The sequence below is a fragment of the Solea senegalensis genome, linkage group LG9, assembly GCF_019176455.1.
Source record: "Solea senegalensis isolate Sse05_10M linkage group LG9, IFAPA_SoseM_1, whole genome shotgun sequence".
In the NCBI taxonomy this organism is placed as follows: Eukaryota; Metazoa; Chordata; class Actinopteri; order Pleuronectiformes; family Soleidae; genus Solea; species Solea senegalensis.
Window position 1 is genome coordinate 16094586 of NC_058029.1, and position 23192 is coordinate 16117777.

General features: G+C 39.9%; 2 protein-coding genes across 7 annotated transcripts; one reads left to right on the forward strand and one right to left on the reverse strand.

Annotated features, from left to right (window-relative positions):
• Positions 1-579: 579 nt before the first annotated feature.
• On the forward strand, positions 580-19364 carry kcnn4 (potassium intermediate/small conductance calcium-activated channel, subfamily N, member 4). Of its 3 annotated transcripts, XM_044033959.1 has the most exons (10): positions 580-1079; positions 5890-5985; positions 7372-7808; positions 11162-11297; positions 12919-12936; positions 13377-13487; positions 15789-15910; positions 16709-16778; positions 17815-17981; positions 18129-19364. In XM_044033959.1, exons 1-10 carry the CDS (start codon positions 822-824, stop codon positions 18130-18132), a joined length of 1419 nt encoding a protein of 472 aa, XP_043889894.1. In that variant the 5' UTR covers positions 580-821; the 3' UTR covers positions 18133-19364. The 3 variants fall into 3 exon arrangements, with proteins under 3 accessions (XP_043889894.1, XP_043889895.1, XP_043889896.1); XM_044033960.1 differs by lacking the exon at positions 12919-12936 and having other exon boundaries at positions 581-1079; XM_044033961.1 differs by lacking the exon at positions 12919-12936 and having other exon boundaries at positions 581-1079; positions 11162-11273.
• Positions 18790-23114, reverse strand: si:dkey-79d12.4 (zinc finger protein 90 homolog). Of its 4 annotated transcripts, XM_044033948.1 has the most exons (3): positions 22792-23114; positions 21460-21517; positions 18790-21333 (listed from the first exon to the last, which is right to left on the reverse strand). In XM_044033948.1, the coding sequence occupies exon 3, from the start codon at positions 20984-20986 to the stop codon at positions 19454-19456; it is 1533 nt and encodes a 510-aa protein (XP_043889883.1). In that variant the 5' UTR covers positions 20987-21333; positions 21460-21517; positions 22792-23114; the 3' UTR covers positions 18790-19453. The 4 variants fall into 4 exon arrangements, with proteins under 4 accessions (XP_043889883.1, XP_043889884.1, XP_043889885.1 ...); XM_044033949.1 differs by lacking the exon at positions 21460-21517; XM_044033950.1 differs by lacking the exon at positions 21460-21517 and having other exon boundaries at positions 22772-23114.
• Between the last annotated feature and the right edge of the window lie 78 nt (positions 23115-23192).

Here is a 23192-nt window from a genome sequence, read left to right on the forward strand (position 1 = left end):
ACAGGGAATGAATGGACCTCATAGTAGATCAGTTGGTCAAAGAGGAAAAATAAATGCAGCCCATAATACTTTGGACAAGAAATGGATGACCAAGGGATGGAAGCAAGGGAGTCATTGACAAAATAGTTTGAACAGACACACTTACTCAACCACAAGATGTCACTGCAGCTCCTGTGAGACTGCACCACTCGCCACTGATGATGTTGTGGGTGAACAACAATAATACAAATATATGAAATAATAATTACACTACTACCTCAAGCTCCAGTGTGGATATACAATATTTCTTATCAAGTTCGACTTTTTCCAGAGAGGACAAACAATGATCCGTGGCTTGATCCCCGATAAATACAAAACAGAATTTTCTTGTCTCAACGAAATTTTCCCATAATCCACCAAAACGAAATGTTTATCTGATCAGACTGATCCAAATCAAATAAAGTCAAAAAAAAAATAAAAAATGCCAAAGAACATATTGTTATTGCTCTTAATACAGTGGACCTGCATGCGCACACACCCACCCACACACCATTAATTTGTGGCCGGCTGACGCACGCTCCTAAGATTATAACCCGCGCAAATAAGAGCACATAACCCGCTGCGCTTCAGTGCGCGCATAGACGCCGCGCAGGTTGGCAGCAGTAGTGCTGTTTCAGAGATGGTGTGTGCTAGAGGCAACGTGCTTTGGCTAACCCCGCAACTTCGATGAGCAACAAACGCACGAAGGGTCTGGTACACAGAGTGCCCACCGGGCTGTGCCCTCTCCAACCTGGGAGCGAAGCAGAGTGGAGAGCGGACAGAGAGAGACCGACGAGGATGAGATGGAGATGACAAACCGAGACTCCAAAGTGGAGTGCGTGAAGTGCGATGGTTTGATTAATTCGGCCAAGGTATCCGTGCCGCTGTCACTTATCGGGAAACGGGCAACCATGGAGGGAGACGACCTGTACAGGTTGCGAGACAGGAAGGTTTTATTGGAGGATAAAAAGCGCCTTTGCGCGTTGGCTTTGGGCACCGCTCTGCTCGGCATTCTGCTCATGATAATCCACGCTGAGATATGTCCCTTCGTTTATAAACCGGTAGGTTAAAGTTTCCTACATTACTTATGTATACACCTGCACATGTATGTAGACAAGAGCATGATGTATACACGTGTTGTATATACTGTATATTCATGCCTCTGGGAAACTAAATCAAGTTAACTATAGTGACTGCTTTTTACTCAAATCTCCAAACTTGGATGACTCACTCTGTGATGCAGCTAAACATCTGACATCACTATTCACACTGCTATTGTCAGCTGGCTAAGACACTTGACTGTTGTCCCACGAACTCATCATCAAATGTCACCACAGTGGAACCAAAACATGTTATTGCTTTGCTGCTGCTGCTGTGTGACAGCTTCTTCAACTCCTCACAAGTGTTAAAACCATGCCAAAAATAGTCCACAGATTGATATTAAACCCTATTGTCTGTTAGGTTTGACAAATCTAGTAACTAAATGAACCATAATTGGTGCAAAAATAAAAACAATGTTGTCATGATAACTTAATTAGCAGACAGCACAAGGACCCGTGCAGCTCAGCAGCAGAATCTGCACCTGGCTTTTGAACCTTCCTGACCCTCTGATTAGTTAGTCCATTTCCAGACACACAGTTTGGTAGCACAGTCTCATGACATTAACATGCAGATCTCAGTGGATAACAATGCCAGGCCACACAATCAACAAATTATTAACTCCCCCAGACTTCCTACAGCACACGCCAGTTCCACATGTGGAAAATAGTTCTCATGCATGCCACAAAACATCGGACCACCTCCATGCTGTGAAGTCAGTGATTGATTACAGTGTCAAAGCCCCACTTTTGTAACTTGCAAACTTTTCAGGAATCTATGGAAATATGGCCCAGCATTCAAAACCATGCCTGGTGCGTTTAAAGAGAGTTGGACCTGGAGAGAGACACGGTTGTGAAATTACCAGTGCTGGCACAACTTTGACAATACTATTCCAGTTTACAAATGTGAACCAAGAACAGGTGTTGTCCGTCCATTCCTAACATCAGGCATCTGCTTCGGTACCATGGAAATGCTGATGCACTGGAAAAGTGCTCTGTGCTACAATGGAAGTGTATTATTTTCGAGAGGCTGCTCTGCTGTTTTAATCACAGTTTATATAACCGTTGTCAACATTCATCTGTTCATTTTATGTGATGTTCAAGTCATGGATGTGAACTGCAATGTCTTCCTCCTCTGTGGACTCACATGACCTTTGGTGACATAATCGTAATATTGCATTTCTTAAGTCGTCTATCGTGCAGGGCGTTTTTGAAGATGCCCTATCAAAGTTAATGGCAGTCTCCAGATTTATATTTCAAGCATACCTTTTCATAGTTACACACAAAAATGGGGGCTATTTATGGAACATTTTTCCACATTTTACCTCTTCCCCTGCAGCAAAATTGCTCACAGTACTTCAGGCTATCTTTCCACATCATTTAGTGTATAATTAGTGTTTGCACGACCAGTCTAGAAGTCGCTCTCTCTCTGTGGGTTTGCCTAGACAAGAACCAGGAGTGTGCACTTAAACCCGGAAGCACCCTGAAGTCCAATTGTCTGCATTTCATTTGACAACTTTCCAGGAGTGACTTTATAGACCAGAACAATATTTACTCAGTATGATGTCCAAAGATTATTTTTGATGTTTGAATAGGAGTCAGTCAGTCAGTCATCATCTAACCGCTTTATCCTCCACCAGAAGGTCGCGGGGGGTGCTGTGCCAATCTCAGCTACATCGGGCGATAGGCGGGGTACACCCTGGACAGTTCGCCAGTCCATCGCAGGGCCACACACAGATAGAGACAAACAACCATTCACTCTCACACTCACTCCTACGGTCAATTTAGAGTGTCCAATTTACCTATTCCCCACATTGCATGTTTTTGGACTGTGGGAGGAAGCCGGAGAACCCGGAGAGAACCCACGCACACACGGGGAGAACATGCAAACTCCATGCAGAAAGGCCCTTGTTCCAACCGGGGCTCGAACCCGGGTCTTCTCGCTGCAAGGCGAGAGTGCTAACCACTACACCACCGTGTGGCCCGGAATAGGAGTTATGTTGATTAATTTTTTATATGTTTTGTTCTAAAATGTGTTAGTAAATCTCGAGGCATGAATAAGGCCACACTATTGTCCTGAAAAGAAAATCAGTTTCAGAAGTTCCTTCCATTAAATATATGATGCAGCACCCAGTACCTGCCATTCCACCTGCAGTCACTGCATGCTTCTCATGAGACTGTGTCACACAGTCTTTTATAGTTTTATATTCTTTAATTTGATAAGAGGTCATTGATTTGCCTCATTTTTTTTGCATTTTCCCCCTGCTGTCAATATTTGTGTCATCTTTTAGGATAATACTTTTCTGTCAATTGCTATTGTAGGAAAATGAACAGCACTATTCATATTTATGACTCTCGGTTTCTTTTTAAAATTAAAAGTCAAATTGTTTTAAGTTATTTTAGGTGTCATGGCCCACGTTTTGCATAATACAATAGTGTCATAGGTTGACGAACAAAAAGATGAGATTCAGAAAAAAAACCATCCACCTACAGCCCATGTAAACAAGGCCAAAACTAACACAAAAGCTGTTTACATTGCTGGTCTGGCCCACATGTGTGGGGACTTTACAGAGAGTTTGAATGATCAAAATTAACTGTCATGGTGATTAGTAGTCACAGACCACTGCCTTCCTGCTAAGGAACATTAGAATACTTATACATTATAATACTGTCACATGCTGTAGTATTGCAGATAACCAATAACTAAGTCGCTAACTAAATTTCACACAGCAGGATTAAATACTCTGTTTGGCAGGCTGAACGTTTATTTTTCCCCTCTTAGACAGCTAATCAACCACACCCATCATTTACACTGTTTCTGTGATGCCAGGTGATGCTTATGAAACAATGCTACTCATTTAACTCAACCAAGTATCTCTCATACTGTTATATGCTGTGTTTGATAAAGGGTGAAGCTGTAAAATTCTGGTTTATGCTTGGGACATCAAGCCACCTCATAGTTTTTGGTTGTTATTAATTACAGACATCACAATCAATATATCAAAGTTTTACCCCGTGTTATATATCCTGTCCTGTGACTGTCCCACTAGTCTAATCTTGGATGGTATCTGTAAATCTGTTGTAATCTAATTGCAATTTCTTACAGGATACCTCAGGTTCCGCATGGACTAACAAACCAAATTAGAAAACTAAAGTCAGGTGCATGCATTATTGTTTTGGAAAGTATTTATTTATTACAGAACATACTAGCCATAACAATGGGTGTTTATGGGGTCAAGTGTTTTTTATTTATTTTTTTGTTATGTGTAAAGTGACCCATCTTGGTTACTGTGTCACTTCAGACACAAGAGTACGAGAAAGTTGTGTTTATCCAAATTGTGCACACCAGGTTTTAAATGACTGTTTTCAACAGGACAAAAAAAAGACCATGTTTGAGAAACCGGGCACGGAGTATGTTATTGAAGTCTCTGTTATGGAATGTGGTGAAACATTGAGCTTTTGTGGGGTCTTCTAATTAGCTCTGGATGAAATACAGACGTGATGCGGATGCTACGGGAGAAACTGGAAAACGACGTGCCCTGCCAATGGACGTCACACCATACCACCTACACGCTTAAGTTTCCTCAGATTTGAAAGTTTGAAAGTATCGTTTGAACTGTAAGCCACATTAAACTGCCCTTCCAGTTAAAATCTTCCACTGACGTTGCAACAGCTGTGATGCATGAGACATGGGCGTAGCTCTTGAACCTGCTGAGGCTATTGCTAATTTCTTTGTCTTAATTGAGTTATTGAAAACATATCGTCATTCATGAGCAAAATCATCATAGCGTCTGTAACTGTGTCTCCTGCTGTCAGGTTCCTGGAATGGAAAGTATTTAATTACAAGCATTCCTGTTCCTCTAATTGACCGGGTTTTTATGCACCTTTTTGGAGTGCATTGCAGAATCAGTATTTCCACTTTTGGAAACACATTAACAGCCCCTACAGTGCTTAAATACACTGCATAAATACAGGACATTAAATTTAAATTAGTTCCATTACATCTTTTATGAAAAGGAAATCTCTGACACACTGTTACTATAAGAAAGGGAGGATCATCACATGCTTGAGAGCATCACAGAAGTGAGAGAGCAGTAGTTAGTAGGTGGTAAACAATCTGACAAGTCTTTGCCAAAAAGGCTGTATTTTGGGAACGTGAAAACGTGAATGTTTGCACTTGATATTTGACCAAGTTATAGAATATTATGTTAAATAAAGGTGGAGACTGTTGAGTTCACGCACACTTACTGGGGTGCCTGCATGGTGCAGCTGGAAAAAAGCACTTGTCCTCCACTGAAACTGCTTGGGTTTGGCAGCACAGTTATTCTTGGGAAGGAAACTGGTGTGGCATCTGTCCATCGCACAGTGTAGAAACTCCTCTTTGTTGGTCAGGCCTGTCTGGGGGGAAAATACAGTCATTTCAATGAAATAAAATAAGTAACATTTAAAGTAAGAAGAAACATTTTGAATAACAATGATGCATGCATGTATTCTCTCTATCTAACCAAAGTTTCTATTTAATATATAAGATCATTTGCTTATATAGAGGACAATATACTGCAAAAGGAACAGTTCCACAGCTCTGCCTGTCAGGAGGTCACCGGCCAGCTGTTACCATGTTACCAAGAGACAGTTTGTTTTGTCTGCTCTTGTTTGACATAATAGCATGTACTTGATTTGGATTTTTGTGATATTCTTTCCACCCAGCTTTAATGAATCAGCTGTTGTAAAAGCCTCTTTTTTTATTGCCCTCTCTCCTTTGTTTCCCTCCCAGGGCACAAATATCGCCTTAATCGTCAACTGTTCCATTACACTGTCCACCGGGTGTCTCATCGTCCTCATAATAGCTTTTCATTACAAAGACATCAGGGTGAGTTTGTCTCGGCCTTTGTTTCTATAAGTTCGGACGCACTGTTTGCATGAGTGAGAGACTGAGAGAGTGCAGATTCAGTACATTACTGATCCTCAGGGCTTGACTTACTTTATTATTTGCACCATTTTCTTTTATAGTGGGCAGTGTGCAATGCAATTTATTTATTTATGTACTCAGTAATGTTCTGTGTGTAAAATGTAGGTGAACTGATTTTTATTTGGCAGAAATACAATAATTATACTGTATGAAATGTTTTTTTTATTACCCCAGAATGAGCCTTTTATATTCTCTGTTGTCATTTCGATCACCATACATTTACAATAGCCCTCATTGTACAAAGTAAACATCATTTGAGTTTTGATGCTAACTGACGGCTACATCGGATATTTGGCTGCAACGTACAACTTCACCTATAAATCCTATCCTAACTCATAGAAACTACCTTTAAAGATGGCAGTATTTTGTTTTGACTATTCACTGATCTAGAAGGACTAGCAATCATTATCTCATCATATGTTACAGAATGACAATGAAGCTTTTCCATTTATTTTGTTATATCCAAATGCAATTGATTAAAATGTGGCTTTATTATATGTATATACACCTTAAAGCAAATGCTTTGCTGTATGCATATAACACCCTATTTTAAAACCACTGGCTGCAAAGACATGTACCATTTTGCCATTGTGGTCAGTAGAGTAAATACTGTTTGTTGTGGGTTTGTTCTCTAACCTGAAGTGTTTTGGGTTTTTTTTGGTTTCATGTCTGATACTAGAGGGGTCCATAACAACAACAAGCATGTAGGTGATAAGGAAAGGCAGGTTGACGGGTTGAGACTAACAGTACATGCAGTGATCAGTGGTGATTCCTGACAAACAATAACGCAAGAAAAAGATCTCTTACTTAGTAAGAAGTGCAATACAATGAAAACACATGTGATACACACATTCCCTTATATTCTTTATGTCATCTACCAATGCAAACCACCATATACACACAATATACCAAAAAACATCAACATAATCAAACTGTTGCCACAAAGTTGGAAGCATAGCATTGTCCAAAATGTCTTGGTATGTTGTCCTTCAATGGAGATAAGGGGGCTGAGCCCAAAGCCGGAAAAACAGCCCAAATTCAAAAATTAACAGGTGTGGCCAAATACTTATATAAAGTTCTGTTTGCTCTTGTCTTATCATTTAACTGCACTGTTGACAGAGTTATCCAGACAGGATCATTTCGTCTGATCAAACACTTATAAATAGCTTGAAAGTTGTGTATATTTGTCCATAATCGTATAAACCTATTATGTTAGGATGTTTATTCTGGTTTCATTTTAAAATATATTTTGTTTTCTCTCACTCTCACTCCGTCTTCATTTTTCAGTTGTTTATCAATGATCACAACCAGGTGGACTGGCGCATTGCCTTGACCAGTCACAGGATTCTTGTGATCACACTGGAGCTATTGGTGTGCTCCATCCATCCTATCGGCACATACTGGAAGATGGGCCTTCACGTCAACTCCTCCTCTTCAGCTCCACTCTGTGCCTCCAACCATCACAACGGGGCCCTGATGAACTTGGAGCTGTTGTTGTCAGTGCTGATGTTCCTCCGTTTGTACTTGGTGCACAGAGCCATCCTTCTGCACAGCAAAGTGCTGCTGAGTGCCTCCTACAGGAGCATTGGCTCGCTCAACAACATCAACTTCACCTTCCGCTTTGTTCTCAAGTTACTGATGAACAAACACCCGGCTCGTACGCTGTTGGCCTTCATCCTCTTTTTCTGGCTCACTGCGTCTTGGATGCTTACGCTATGTGAGAGGTAAGCAGTCTTGTATAAAGTACCTACAACAGAGTATCTTACCAGAAAATGACTTTGGTAGAAGTTGAAGTCACTTTTATTAATGTTTCTTAAGTACAATTAAATTAAGTATCAAAAGTGATTTTCTGATATAAAATGTACTTACGTTTTAGAAGTAAAAGTATTACAATGGTAAGGTGAGTTGTCTTTTAACTGGAAGGTTGTGGGTTCAATTCCTGGCCCTGCTAGTCTATATGTGTCTTTGAGCAAGGCACTCAACACCATAGGGAAGCATGTGAATGGATATGAAAGATGTGTGAATGGCAAAACTGTAGAGTAAAGCAGCTCATCAAGACTAGAAAAGTAATAGCCTGTCGAAATACAGGCTATTACTAAGTCTTTTTCTGATTTTATTTGGTAGTAACAAGTAACAAAGATAGTTAGAGGAGATGTAGTGGAGTAAAAGTAAAAGCTGTTAGAAATATAAATAAAGCACAGATATGTGAATTTTGTACTTAGTGTAAGTACAGTAACAAACTACTTTGTTATATTACAACACTGGAGGTAAGAACAGAAAACTGCATGTAAGGTAGCAATACAGATCGACTGGTCCAAACATCGTGGCATTTTAAGTTAGTAGGCAAATTACTTTCAAAATATGAAAACTAAACTGTATAAATAGTACTAGCTTTGCATATAGGAGGCCCATATACAGTAGGGATCAAACTTTGAGATAAAGCAGTGACATCATGGACATCTGTCAAAGATAATGTTCCTTTGTTGAACATACTAAAGGGTATTTTAATGTGATTCACTCTTTATGGTGGTTGCAACCATCTTGATTAAAATGATACTTTGTTAGAGACGTTCAAGGGCAAACGTTTTAGATAAAGAGGACAACGTTTCAGATGGTTTCAGTCCACTGATGTACCCTCAACACTCACTATATACTTCTTTATTTGCTGTAGTGTATTCATAAAAGAACTGGATGGAAACCATAGCCCTCACATGTGTGCACAATTTTGCAGCTGCAATATTTTTGCAGCCCATATGGCTTGCTATTATTGTGTGTGGATCTGAGCTATATGAAGGGATTTGGTTGAAACTAAACAGAGTAAACAGTCTTTTATTTGCCGTCATACACATTCGCACACAATGTGCATTCAGTGCAATGCAACAGCATGTGCAAGTACTCAACTACACCGCTGGACTTATGTGTTTTATCACCGAGCTGCTCAGTTTGGCTCAGAAGTAAATAAAATTAATCTAAGTATAAAAGGCATTTGACACATTTGATTCCAACATATCATGTCTTTACTCGGTTGTTTTAAGGTTTATTTGTCTATGGAGGGGTTCCTGGACAAATATCACCCAGTCTTGACTTATACAAAATGTTAATTTTGTTTGCCTTCCATAATAATCTCTAGGATCAATAGATGTAATTTTGTCATTTGAAATTGACCTTTATATCGATGTCCTTAAGGATTAAATTAATTAGGTAATAATAAAACAGATATTTAACTCTTTAATATTTAACTCTAACTTTAACCAAAGCAACTACTGGTTAACCCCAATGCTAACTTTAACTGACATGTCATATGTTTACCATAAAATACAATCATTTACATTATGGGGACTTCTTTTTAAATTAATTTCCTGGAGATTTACTCTAACCATAACCATAATTACTACTGGCCTAACCCTAACCCTGACCATAACCTAACATGTATTCACCTTAAAATGTATGGGGACTTGATTTTTGTCTCCATAAGGAAGACAAGTCCCCATAATTTGACTGTGTAAACAGATTTAGGTCCTCACAACATAAGGAATACCAGGTATAAACACACACACACACACACACACACACACACACACACGTAAGTGTGTTTCTCCGGGTGACATTATTAGTTTCACCTGTGTCTTGTGTATCACATGTGTCTTTTTAGTTTTGTTTGTCTTTGTTCTGTTTGACTATGGCCCAGCTTTTTTCCGTTGTGTCCCTTGGTGAACTGTATTTTAGACACTGAGTTTTTATTTTTTATTTTCCTTTTATCTGGCACTCACCTGGTAGCCTACTTTTTTGGATTCCCTTTCCCCTTTGAGTTTAATTTCACTGCAGGATTTGAGTCAAGAGGACTTTTGTTGTTTTTGCACACACACACACACACACACACACACACACTTTGATGGTCAATTTGAGTTTCCCATTACAGATGGATTTCAAATAACTGATTTCATGATCATATTTTAGGTTGTAACTCAAACAAGTTTTCCCTTAAATATGAGCCAACTAAATGTCAGCCTGATGCTCTGCAGTCTGTTTGGCTGTTTGTACAGCGTGAGGTCATTTTTAACCTTGACGGGAGGTTTTGCCTTCAGTCTCACAAGTCTCGGTGTGTTTTCATTTGTCAGACATGATGAAGGCTCTTGTGATTGATAAATGATAAAACCACTAAACCTTTTACCGTCATGTTATAGATAATTGCCACATCCCAGGAGACCAATGTACACCCATGCACTGTAAGGACCATTTTGTGTGCTTTCTGCCAAGTACACATTTGCTTTGTCTAAGTTGGTTCTCACCAAACTGTAGAGCATTAACATTTGATAAACAGTTTGACATACAGAGCACACCTTTATCAAACACACCACATTTGTTGTGCACAAGACAGTGTTCAGTGTTTTGCTTTACCTGTACAGAAGTTACTGGCAGATTCACAGACTGATGGCTTGGGTTCAGACTTAATTGGACCTTTTTTCTCATTATCATTCTGGTTTGTTTACTTTGTAATGACACGATAAACCCCATAACCCTTACCCTGTACTCAACACAATGACAATTTGACAGTGTCATCTGTAACCTACCCCACATACATTGTGCTGTCTTAAAGCAGTGTCTCCTCTGGGACTTACTGCCGTGCTTGTTTTAGAAGAGTCTCCGCTCCAACACACCTGATTCAAATGTTCAGCTCGTTATCGAGCTCTGCAAAAGCCTGATAACGACACATTCATTTGAATCAGGTGTGTTGGAGCGGGGAACTTCTAAAACATGCAGAACACTGACCTAAAAGCGTCTTTGCAACGGAGAGCAATTCTCTGACTCATAACGATAGTCCTTATATCAGGGCAGCCATCTCTTTCAAGGGCATGAAAACAGCACACTCGCCTCAGTCCTCTGTTCATTTGCCGTCCACACTGTTTGACTGTGCACTGAGATGCCACATCAAAGCTTACCAAAAGAAAAACTGTTGCCTCGTTGCTTCATCTCAACAGAGTTGCCACCACACCATAAAGAATGTGGCCAGGACCTCATTTTTGTTATGACACAGTCTCATCCTCTTTTCTTTTTTTTTCTTTTCTTCTTCACGCAGACAAACCAAAGCATCAACAGGCCACATAGACACGTCTCTGTGGCTCATAGCTATCACCTTCCTCACAGTGGGCTACGGAGATGTGGCGCCCACCACCAGCTGTGGAAAAGTGGTGTGTCTCTTCACTGGAGTCATGGTAACTAGGTTGGCTTCCTGATAGGAAAAGAAAAAGTCACATTTAAGATAGTGTTAATGTTTTAAAAGCAATTGAGTGAGTGAATGAATGAATAAATGAAAATATGTATACAAATGAATGACAAACAAATGAAAAAAAGGAGACACAAATGATGTATTGCATAGTACATGTTAGAAAATCCAGCTCAGCAGTGGTAATGTCTAATCGTATGTCTAGCGTACCTCACATTTCTTTGTGTGCACTACCAGCTTTATTATGCACAAGAAAGTAAGATGTTTTGCTATGTTCACTCTATGTCGTATCCAATTTTCTAATTTATCTCATTTCGTTCCATTCCATGTTGTTTAATCAGAATATTCTCATTCATTCTTCAGTCTGTTTTCTTCTCAGCATACTCTGCGTTGATTTTCCTCTGCCTTCTGTTCTGTGGCATGTTGTTTGCCTACATTTCGGTTCACGCTGGTCCATATCGTCCTCCCTGGTTTGCTTTTTTCCCCTCTTCCATTTCTGTTCGGTTCCATTACAGCAACTCTTCCCGCATTTTCCTATTTCATTTTTCCCGGCTCAGTCCAGGCTCATTTTGCTTTGTTCCACTGGTTATCTTGGACACGCTGGACACTTTTTGTTTGGCCGTACACGCCGGTGGTGCTGACACATATGAATGCTTTCATTTCCTTGAAAGTGCGATTTAGATCACAGCTTTAAATAAATGCATGGTGCCTCTGCAGGAGGAGACTGAAGCTGTCAGCACTGGGCACTGAGCAGTTTGCTGCAGTCACTGGCTCTTTAAGTTAATTCCATCATTCAATAGAATCATTATAGACACCTCAGATTATTTTATTCTAAGCACATGATCTAGTTAGAGCGAAGCAGACTCTTTCAATACCCGTTTTCTCGACAGAAGCAAGATGGGAGGCATGGTCACAGATGAAGGTGGAAGAAGAAATGGATTTGGGAACTCAATTTTGAGATAAAACACAAAGAGTGTAAAATAAACAACTGAGAACAGACATGAGACTTTCGTCTCCTGCCAACTGCATCACTTGTGCTGCTTTCGTTTGTGGTACACAGATAAGCGGCACGGTCATGGTTGTGGATGGGTTTTAGACACCACCTTGTGACAAAATGGAAAACAATCTCTTTCCTCTATTTCTCCATATAACTTGTTTTTACAACCTTCCCTCCTTATAAGGGAAAACTTTCCACCATATCCATTTTTAGGTGGTTTATTGCTTTTGGCACTATTACAACGGGAAGGGGTGCCAACCTGTAGTCTTGGAAAAAAATGTAAAAATTCCTACTCCCATTGGGGCAGTTCTGGGAGTCAGTGACTGGGGTGATGCTCACACCTGTGACATGGCTGACAGTCTCAATGCTCTGCTATAACTCGCTTTGCAACTGTGAACATGGCTGGACAACACTGTTGGCCTTCCATCACGATGTGAGGATGGATCTGAGGGAATAGTCTGTACCTCCCAGGTTTCACAGGCAGTGTAATGATTAATATTATTTGGGGCTGTGGGAGTAAAATATATCTTTTAAAACTCTGGTTTGTGCATTTTTTTTATGCCCATGCATGATCTTACTCTCTTTCTCTCTCCCTCTCACTTTCTAATGCAAGCTGGAAAGAGGAAAACAGGTAAAGACCAGCAATCATGTGTCATTATGATGATGACAGGTTCAGTGGAGTGTTTTGTCTGCATGTCTTATGATGTGTTTATTCGTGCGACGATGTGGATGTTATTTGCTCTGTGGCCCTTTTCGAATACTCACTGTCATTCCCTGTCCAGCAATAGCACAAAGCTATTCTCAGAGGAAAGCCACATTATTATAGCAGTGCCACAGATGCCTGTGTTTAACCATTAGACTCACTGTATAAATATAACTCTGATTTATTGGACGAAACCTTCCATCAACATTCACTTTTCTGAAGTGCCTTCCCTTGAGGGTAATAGTGATGCAAAAGAGGCAAGAGCCACTGTCTGTATTCAGACAAAGTCAGATATAAAAATCAGCTTTAAACACATCAGTAACCATACCAACGGCTGTGTGTATGTGTGTGTGTGTGTTGGGTTTTAGGGTGTAGGCTGCACCGCCATGTTGGTGGCAGTCGTTACCAAGAAGCTGGTTCTAAACAAAGGAGAGAAACATGTGCACTTCTTCATGATGGACATCCAGATCTCTAAAAGGGTAAGAGAATATTATAACATCCATGTTATGGAATACTGGAATATCAGAATAACAAACCGGCTCATTGATCAATTATTAAAACAGTCCGTTATTGTTTTTTAGACATAGACTTTTGAATGTTGCAGTATTTTAATGTACCATTTAAATTTGGTGTCCAGCTGTTCTGAATCCCTTGTTTTGGCCCAAGTATACCACAAAGGCAGAGTAAACTTCGCATTATTGCTCTATGTTTCTAAATATGTTAATATTAATGTACCTTAATGGATGGAGGCTGTAAAGAGTTAACTGAGTAGTTATTCATAATGTTTTCTAATAGTCCTGTTATTCTGGGGCGGTCTAACACACCATATCTGAAGTTAATGAGAAGCAGTAAACAAGGCAGCATTTAGCCTGAGGCGGAGAGTGTTTGTATACCTGTCAGTGTTTATTGTTTTATTGTAGTCACTATAGAGGATTGAGTCAATACAGCTGTGAGTGCAGAAAGATTCAGAAAGTCTGTACTGAATGTTCTGACAGTAATAACATCATTTTATTTAAGACCAACACTGGTACGTATTGAGAGATGCTTGTTAGTTATGTAAAATATTTAACAATAATAAGTCAAATGTATCAAGGCGAAATTCAGACATTTTCAGTCGAGCCAACAGCTGAATATTTGTTTTTACAGTGTTTTGTGCTTTTAGGTTTTTTATTATATAACTGCTCTCACCTACGTTTTAATATTCTTTATGTTTTTATGTTTTCAGGCCACATGCAACATTGCACAATAAAGTTTTTTTTTCTTTGGTTTGACTGATACAAGCCAGATAATGTGTCTAAAGTGAAATGATCTAAGATGTGGCTTCCTGTGACTAAATAATCCCTTAAGGAATCAAAGTCTTTAAAAAACGTGTCCCATATAATACAATAATTTGTGTTTTTTTACATTTGAAGGTTCTTAAAAAGGGCCTAATATCTATATTTTTGTAGCATTTTTGTGATTACTCAAATGCACTTCCAATAATAAGTACGTAGTAAAAACAGCCACTCACACTCCCCTCCTCTCAGAGGTTACAGCTGTGTAAAAATAAGAATAGTCAGGAAGGATGCGTCACTACTTTCCACGTTGTGTGCATGTTTTGGTTTGTGACTTTGTTTATAATACTGTATTTAAGAGACACCACAGGACGTGATGGTGTGGGAAAAGTGGAGGGAGATGAGGTCTGCTTACCTCTTTGTAGCTGTTTCAAAGCATTAAGCAGAGGAAATAATCTTCAGTCCAGGATGGTGCGCTGATTCAGGCCAGGAAACTGGCTGAGCTTACGTGTGTTTGTGAGCGTGTGTGTGGAAGTGACTTGCAGAAGAGCTTGTCCTCTGTTTGTAGCCTTGAACTGGATTCAAGTGTTTGCTTCTTGGTGGGAAAAGGAAGGTGTGTGATCAGCGACAAGGAAACTGAACCATGAAGCCAAAATAGTGTTACATAAATCAGAATACTTTTTTTTACTTTTTACAAACATAAATGTAGGTATGATCAATGAGTGACTTGATTGAAGTTCTACAAACTTAGTTCTATGGCTTCTTACCAAATTGTAAAGTCGAGGTCTGACTGCGGTAGGTACACAGCTTTGGAGGATACAACCATTTCCTTTCTGCCAGTGGCTGCATCCGGTCACTAGGTGCATCGTTATGCTTGGCTTTGGTTGTTTTGGTTTGAGAGTAGGTTTTTGCGCGTGTGCGTGCATCCTTCTGAGCTATGTGGCACAGTCCAGAGTTACACTGATGGGAACAAGGAAAGACATCTGGATGCAGACACTGACAGCATCTATTAATAACCCCCACAACAAGGCCAGAGTGACATCATCATGGGGCACTTACAGTGATTTGGGCAGGAAGACAAACAGACACGAATAGAATCAAAGAGAAAAGTGCCAAAAAGGGGGATACTGGAGTAATCCTGCAATACCTAAACCTCACTTCTGGTCTGTATGGCCTGTTCTTTAAAGGCTTTGTGTACAAGGCTTTCTGAGGAAATTAAGACTTCATAGTTCTGCTTTATCTGAAATCAGCATCTTGGAGCAAAGGGGCAGAACAGGAAACACTGTCTGGATTTAATCAGCTTACTTTGACGACACAGAATTTTATTTCCTGTATTAAAATGATTGATTTAAACCAGATTCTGTTGAAAGAATAAGATAAGAGCTGGGTGTTTCTTCGGTCAAGCCTGCAAGGTTGATTGACTTTATCTCGGTGGTTTTATCGCCACTTCTGTGCTACTGAAACTCTCTTGTGTAATCAGTCTGTTTGGATGTTTTTCTTTACCAGATCCGTCATGCTGCTGCTAATGTGCTGAGGGAATGCTGGCTGTTGCATCGCACCAGCCTGACAAACGGCAACCGCGGTGAGCACCGAAGACACCAGAGATGTCTTCTGGAAGCCATCAGAGTGTGAGTTACTGTAAAGAAAGATACCTTCAGGCAGGACGTGTGAAGATGTCTGAGCGAGGGATGTAAGTGGGTGGCTTTCAAGCCTTACGTGCGTATTTTATGGGCCATTAACTTTATGTCAACATGCTTAACCACAGAGTCACACTTTTTAATGGCTTATTTAGATTAGACATTAGATTTGTTGGCCTTTTTTTCTGTGCAGCAGGGCTCAAACTAAACTTTGATTTTAATTTGATTTTAACTTTTTGAATATTTACCATAATCATCTGAAAGTGAAACACACGATTATATACTGTACATCACTTTGTGGACACGAAAACATGGAGTGTCTTTTTTCGTGTCAGTGAGCCAAAGCTCCAAAGTGAATTGCATCAGGCAGGAAGTCCAGAAGGTGTTTGGTCATTATACTGACAACAGGATTATGTGAGTGTTAGTGTGGGTGGAGGGGTTGCACATCCTGCTTTACACCAGGCTGAACACTATAAATAAATACACAGTGGAAAGTATGAGTGGGATGAACCTCCACACCTTGGGATTATAGTGTTTACATGGAGAGTTGCCTGAAATATTGGGTTCTATTCATATTTCAGTTATGGATCTCCTTTTTATTCACCTGTATATGTCATAAAAATGCCCTCAAATAGTGATTTAAGAGGATCAGCATTGTGCCCAAAAACATGACAATCAACTGGTCTTACCCTCGCACATGAATGTAGTTACTGTTGCCTCAAAGCAAAATTTGGAGATTTTGTATGAACCAGTTCTGTGTGACTGAGATCAAACCTTGTTTTTGCACAGATTCCGTCATTTACGCTTCAAACACAGACAACTGAGAGATTACGTGAGTGAGATGGTGGACCTCCCCAAGGTGAGTGGCAGCTGTCACAGGAATATTTGTGCATGTGTCACTGGAAAAAAAAAAAAGACAAAGATCCCCCTTTAAACAGTCACAACTATTATGCCGAATTTTATGGTCTGCTGTTTATCTCTTAATGTTCAGGCACATTAAATGCTTGTTAAAAAATGGGAATTTATAGGCCCACAAGTTTTCCATGTGGAATAAACCCAAGATATAAAGATATCCCCTTGCAAAAAGCACCAGTGTTTAATGTGTTCATTTTCAAATTCATGCAGTAAGCAGATCTGCTCTCTGACTGACCACAAAAACACTGAGTACACACCAACAAATAAAACTTGTTGCTGTGGCTTTTTCCTGTAAAATCAGTTTGCTGAGGGGATCGTCAATGGTTGTACGTTTCTGAGTAGACAGTAGCTGAGGCTGCATTGTGTAATTTCAGTGATTTTCAATATCCTGCCTGTGTTTGGTCTTTGTGAACAGGAACAATGTAGCATTATTTGTTATACTGCGTCCGTCATCTGTAAACAGGCTCCGTCGATACCTGACTGAGGGAGAGTTTTGTGTGTATATATCGCAAGTGCAGGCCAGACAGGGACAAGAAGCATTTATCCTGTCAAACTGCTGAATGACTAGGTTTTTGGACTTTTCTTTCTGTTTTCAGTCAAATTCCAACCTGTTTGCTTTCCTCGTTTCCTCCATTCCTCGTGGAATGTTGCTGTTGTTACTGTCTGCTGAGTCCTGGGGAGCTGATTGATTTAATGAGCAGTGTGTGAACTCATTTGACAATGGTTAAAATGTAATGGACATTGGTTTATTTTTAAAATGACAGTAGACAGTATTTTAATTGTGGCATTATGTCAGTCATTCAGCAGCAGATCTTGCAGATTTCCGTTAGTCTGCAGCACATATTTAATATATGTCTGTCTGCACTGGACTTTGAAATTACATGTTGTGATTTGACCCTGCAGTGTGTGTGTGTATTACACACATGCAGTATTGTAGACACAAACATACTTACACTAAATTATTGTTGTTATTTTGACAGATGCAGATGATCATGTGTGACCTGAGCGCCAACTGGAATAATTCCTATCGGGAGCTGGAGCAGCGTATCCTCTCCATGGAGCAGAAGCTGGATGAACTCAGTCGCTGCTTCCAACAGACCTCAGAGCTGCTGTCTCAGGTCCTACATCACCACACTCCAGAGATCAGGTAAACACACAGAACTGCTAGTGATGCTGTGCAGATCTGCTATCAACGCACTGCAGGGTGTGGTAGCCCTAATTCTTTGCTTAATTGGGACATGTTTGCTAAAGAAAATAACAACTTTATGTGTTTGGGTTCTTTTCTTTTTTACAGGTGACATGGCTCTGTGCTTTTGTTAAGAATGGAGACAGTAGGCTTCCTTCTGTTTTGTCATTCAAATTATCCATGAAAATGAGACAGTAAATCATCTCCACCCTCAGCTGCCCCAGACTTTTAACATACTTTGAACCAGCAATAGGACTAGCACACCTATCGGATCTCTCATCTTTTGGCTCTGTGCTGAGTGCAAGACACAGCGACTCACGGACAAAATAAGACTTCTATTCATCGTGGGAGAACATGTGCTGTGCCTTTTGAGAGACATGATGCAATTTTAGCTGTTGATAACAGAATTAATCTGAAACAAGGACTGTGGAGATCCATGTGACCCACTCAGTCCTTGCTTCCAGAATTATCCTTGTAACTGTCATTTGAAAGGTTTCATTGATGGACTCTGTTACTCTTATTCCTGTGGAATGAGATACAGTACATATCTTAAATGCAAATTTTATTTTAATGTTGTAATGTTTTTATCAGTGTGAGGCTGACCTCTTTGCCTCATTCAAATCCTCCATCCAGTTGAGAAATTGCCAAACTGGTTGTTGCTTGGTAACAGACTTATCCAAGTATCTAGTAATTCATTGCTCTGCATTTCTTCATCCTAGGTAACAGCGAATACAAAACATGCTGCCCCACCAACAGAAGAAACTACTCATTAGATTAAGTATCTTTATTGGAAATTGTAAAAATCCTTTTGATCTTAACAGACGTCAAATGAAACTCATATCAATGGCCACACTGAAGGGTGCAATCATTTTGACAGTTTACACCTGTTCTAAGAACCGTTTTACTTTAGACTTGTGAGTGAATCTTAACAGCTCAACAGCTCTATCTAGTGGACATTAATATAGTAAACTATTATTGTGTCATAACTAAAACTAAACATTTAACTATCATAAACAGTGGTATGTTATTTCCAACCTGAATCATGTCTTAGTGGAAGGGTTAATCAAGGATGGACAAACTGGACAAGCGCTTCATCTGGAGGATAAACTGGAGTCGTGTTTCAACTCAACAGTAAAAAAAAGGTTTCTTAGTTTAATTTGTACTTCAGTGCATTGTCAGAAGAACTTACGAGGAACTTACTTCTTTTAATAAATAACATTTGCACAGGATAAAAGCATGTCAACAGCCACCCAGGACATGCTGACATTACAAATGACTGTGTGACATGATTTTACTTTGACTATCTGACTTGGTAACACAAATTAAACAGAACAGTGACTATCAGATGAGTGAAAACCTTCTTTTTTTAGTGTGGAACAGGTTGAAGAGAATGTGAAAACAGTGGTTAAGTGCAAGTGTTTTTTTGTTTTTTTTCAATTGTTGATTTTTGTCCAGTTTTGAAGTTGGTGCCATATGTAAGCAGAAGGCCTTAAAAACTGTTGTCCACAATCACATATAAAGGGTATTCTGCACTTTTGTTTAACTTTACATTTCCTTGTATGCCCAGAACAATTAACCTTGTTTTGCGATTTGTCCTGTATGTGCTCAGCTAGATGTCTTGCTCCAATGAAAGTCTCCCCACAGCTAACGCAAATGTAGCTTATGGCCTCTGCATGTTGGACACAGTGTCGCAGGAGGTGCAGCCGGTGCTTAAAAGCTCGGCCACACTGGCACTGGTGAAAGCGACGGCCTCGGTGAAGGTATCGGTGGATAATCAAGAAGGAGGGCTGCCGCAAGATGGCACCGCACTGCCTGCAGGAGTAAGGGACCTTAGCACGCCAGCTAGTGTTCATACGTTTCATCAAAGCCTCATCACGGCTGTCATTCTCAAACATGGCTAAAATAGTGGGCACTGGTGAGGCCTCTGTGGCTGGAGTTGTATCAGTGGTGCTTGAGGTGACAGATAAAGATGCAGATGCACAGGTTGGAAGCTCGACGTCTTTCCCCAGTTTGACAGATGCGGCAGCATACATCGTGGAAGGCGTGTCAGGAGGTCTGTCTGAAGGGGAGGTGTAGGTTGAGGGAAAGTTTTGGTCAACATGGCTCCTTCCATTACTGACGTGATTGACTAAATTTGGACTCCTGACATCAGACTGAACTGTGGTGCCATGGACATGTGGGGAAAGACTTTTATCAGTGAATGCCGATGGACTAGTAATAATGCATATTTTGGTGCTGACTACTGATGTGTGAACTCTGGTGACATGATTTAACAAAGTTGTGTCAGAAGTGAAAAAGGATTTGCATACATTGCAGGCTTTAGGCATTGTCTCAGAACAGAAGAGCACCAAAGGTAATTTGCTGTCCTTGGGACACTGGTGTTGATGGTATGAACTTTCGTGAGAGAAAACCTGGCCACAGATCTTACAGGAATACAGAGGCATGTAGTGCTCTTTAAGATCCTTCTCAGTGAGAAATTGCTGCTTACATACTGAACATGGATATTTTACTTGGACAGGACTACAGTGCCATAGATGGAGCTTAATTGACTTAAAGGGTCCTCTACCACATGAAGTACAAATTGACCTACTACCACTGGGAGGCACTGTTTCAGTTACTTCAGAATTTGGAAATTCACTGGAAATATCAGTTGCACTTGAGTTGGAGCCACCATCTGATTCTGGATCACTGGGACACAAGTTTTCAAGTTTGGAGTGAGTCCTAATTTCCGTATCAGATTCTGAGCTTGATGAAAACTCTTCCCTCTCACAGTCACTTTCCATGTCAACATCTGCATTATTTTCACCCACTATATACTCCACACTGCTGCCAGATGCCTGGAGTCTCTCAGGTTTCAGTCTCTCAGGTTTCATCTTAATTCTTTGTTGAGACCTCAACTTTGACGAGTTACATGTTACTGATCTCGTGCTCCGCCGAACAGTCATCTTATTAGACAAGGTGGTCATGTTTGGACTCCGATGTATGAGTGCTGAGATCAAAGAGTGAGCTTCTTCAAATGTAGCCACATCACTGCATATTTGTTAATTCCCAGACATTAGACTGCTGGTGTGGTTCACAGGAGGGTGTTGAGTGACATCAGTCGTTGGAAAATAATCTTCCCGATGTAGCAGGTAACTCCGTTATGGTGGATTTTTTTGTGGCATCAACTTTTTTATGCTGCTGATTTGTTTTGCCACATTCCCAAATTATGCAGTTGTACGTGCACCTGTCTGCTTCTTTGAAGTTAAACACCATTCACCATCATCTTTGTAAACTTCACACAAGGAGTTGGTCAAGTCAACCTCTGTGGGGTCTGAAATTCAAAGCAGAAGAGGCAGAATGTCTTAAAATGTGCAGAAATTAATCTATTTTATTAAAAAAATGCATTATCACAGCAGAAACAGTACACCAGACAACTGTGTAATATGAAAATACAGACCTAGAACTTCAGTTATTCTGAATGGTGTACACTGGGATTCTCCAATTACTTCACCCCACTGTGTGAAAGAGAAATATTGTTTCATTGGCAAGTCTCTCTGTGTTTCTGCACTTGTCAATATGACCAACAGAGGCTTGATGTGTGAATGGGGTGAAGTCTGCCATCTCTGATTGCCTTGTTCCTTTTTAAACCAGAAGGCAGGTACCTACAGCCCCTGAGACCATTGTGAATAAGGTGGTTTGATAACGAGAACATTCATTTCTGTACAATGTCTACAATAAATATTGCAACACTGCATTATTTATTTCTGATCCTTGTTGATATTAAAAACAAGGAAATGGTACTTTGTAATTCATTGCGGTTGGAGCTTGTACTACATTTAAGATTATGTGGGAAACTTTTAATCACTACTTAAAAAATAAAATGGATTTAAAATCAATGGTGATGGTGTTCTTTGTAATCCAGTGCAGCACTTTTTTGAATCATACTACTGAAAGAACTTCCAAAATGCAAAGAGAATAATAAACATATAGGAAAGACACCGACCAGCAGAAAGAATTCAATTCTCAATGAAGGAGCTGCAGTTGAGCTTTCAGAAAATTATAATAACATTAACTGCAAGGGGCCACACATGATATTAGCCTCTTTAGCCTGTGAAAGTAGTTTTTAAACCACTTCATACATACATACCTCCTGGACTTCCTGATCGAATCCCAATAATGAGATTGAGAAAAAACCTTTAAATGGTCATTATAACAACATTATAACGACAAAACTAACGGTGGCCTACGACTTATACACGTTACCAACCATCTCACTAAGTTATATAATATCTCTAGCCTTTTCTTTTGTACATATTATGTGTTTGTATTTATTTAAAGTGTAAACAATGTAATTCCTTTGAATAATTTTTGAATACGTTAAGAAAACGTTAAATTAAATGTAAATAATACACTTTTAGAGCATGCTAACAGGCTAACGAAGGGTCTCTGCTTTAAAACTGGATGTTAACATTTAGCTTACAGCCCGTAGAGTAGCTACCACGGTACAGCATCACAGAGATGCTAGCATTACCAAAGGCGGTACTTTTGTTTTGTACAATCGCTAAATCCTTTGTGTTCAAAATGTACGCGTTTCAGACAAAATAAGCTTGAAAGTATCGAGTTAAACCGCCTTGCAGTTGATTTTTTGCATTGGTTACCGTTGTTCTAAAGCAAACTTTATCTTCACATGACCATGACCATTCCATAATTAAAAGCTGTCTGTGTGTAAAGACCACAGCTGTGTCTGATAACGCAACGCTGTCACGCACCTGCACATAAAACTACTCACGTCTGTCCGTGAATGGTCCTGCAGTCTGTAGTAGAGTTTCACTGCGCAATCACAGGAGTAAAACCACAAGGTGATGCTTCGCCCAAGTCATTTAGCCTACGTTGTTAAAAATAGACAAATAGCTGGCGTTAATGTTGACTTGTTTGCAATGTCTCGGCTTTAGGGACCAAATAAAAAGCATGTAGCAGACAGCGTGTGCACTGAAGTCACCCAAATGTATAGGTGACGATAATAATGCTATAATTCAGGACATCATTTGAAGAGAATGTACTTCTTATTTTATGTTGATGGCGTTCACACACTGCGGTCCTCTAATTCCGGGTTAAACCGGAAGCCATGTGCCTACTCACATAGAGACTATCGTGAATACGGTTGTTTGATAACTTTTCTGTGTTTAAAAT

Coding starts and splice junctions, on each gene's coding strand:
- si:dkey-79d12.4 (XM_044033949.1), bottom strand. CDS start 20,986: ATGACCACCTTGTCTAATAAGATGACTGTTCGGCGGAGCACGAGATCA.
- kcnn4 (XM_044033959.1), top strand. CDS start 822: ATGGAGATGACAAACCGAGACTCCAAAGTGGAGTGCGTGAAGTGCGAT. Junction 1,080..5,889: donor GTCCCTTCGTTTATAAACCG/GTAGGTTAAAGT, acceptor TTTCCCTCCCAG/GGCACAAATATCGCCTTAAT. Junction 16,779..17,814: donor AGATGGTGGACCTCCCCAAG/GTGAGTGGCAGC, acceptor TTATTTTGACAG/ATGCAGATGATCATGTGTGA.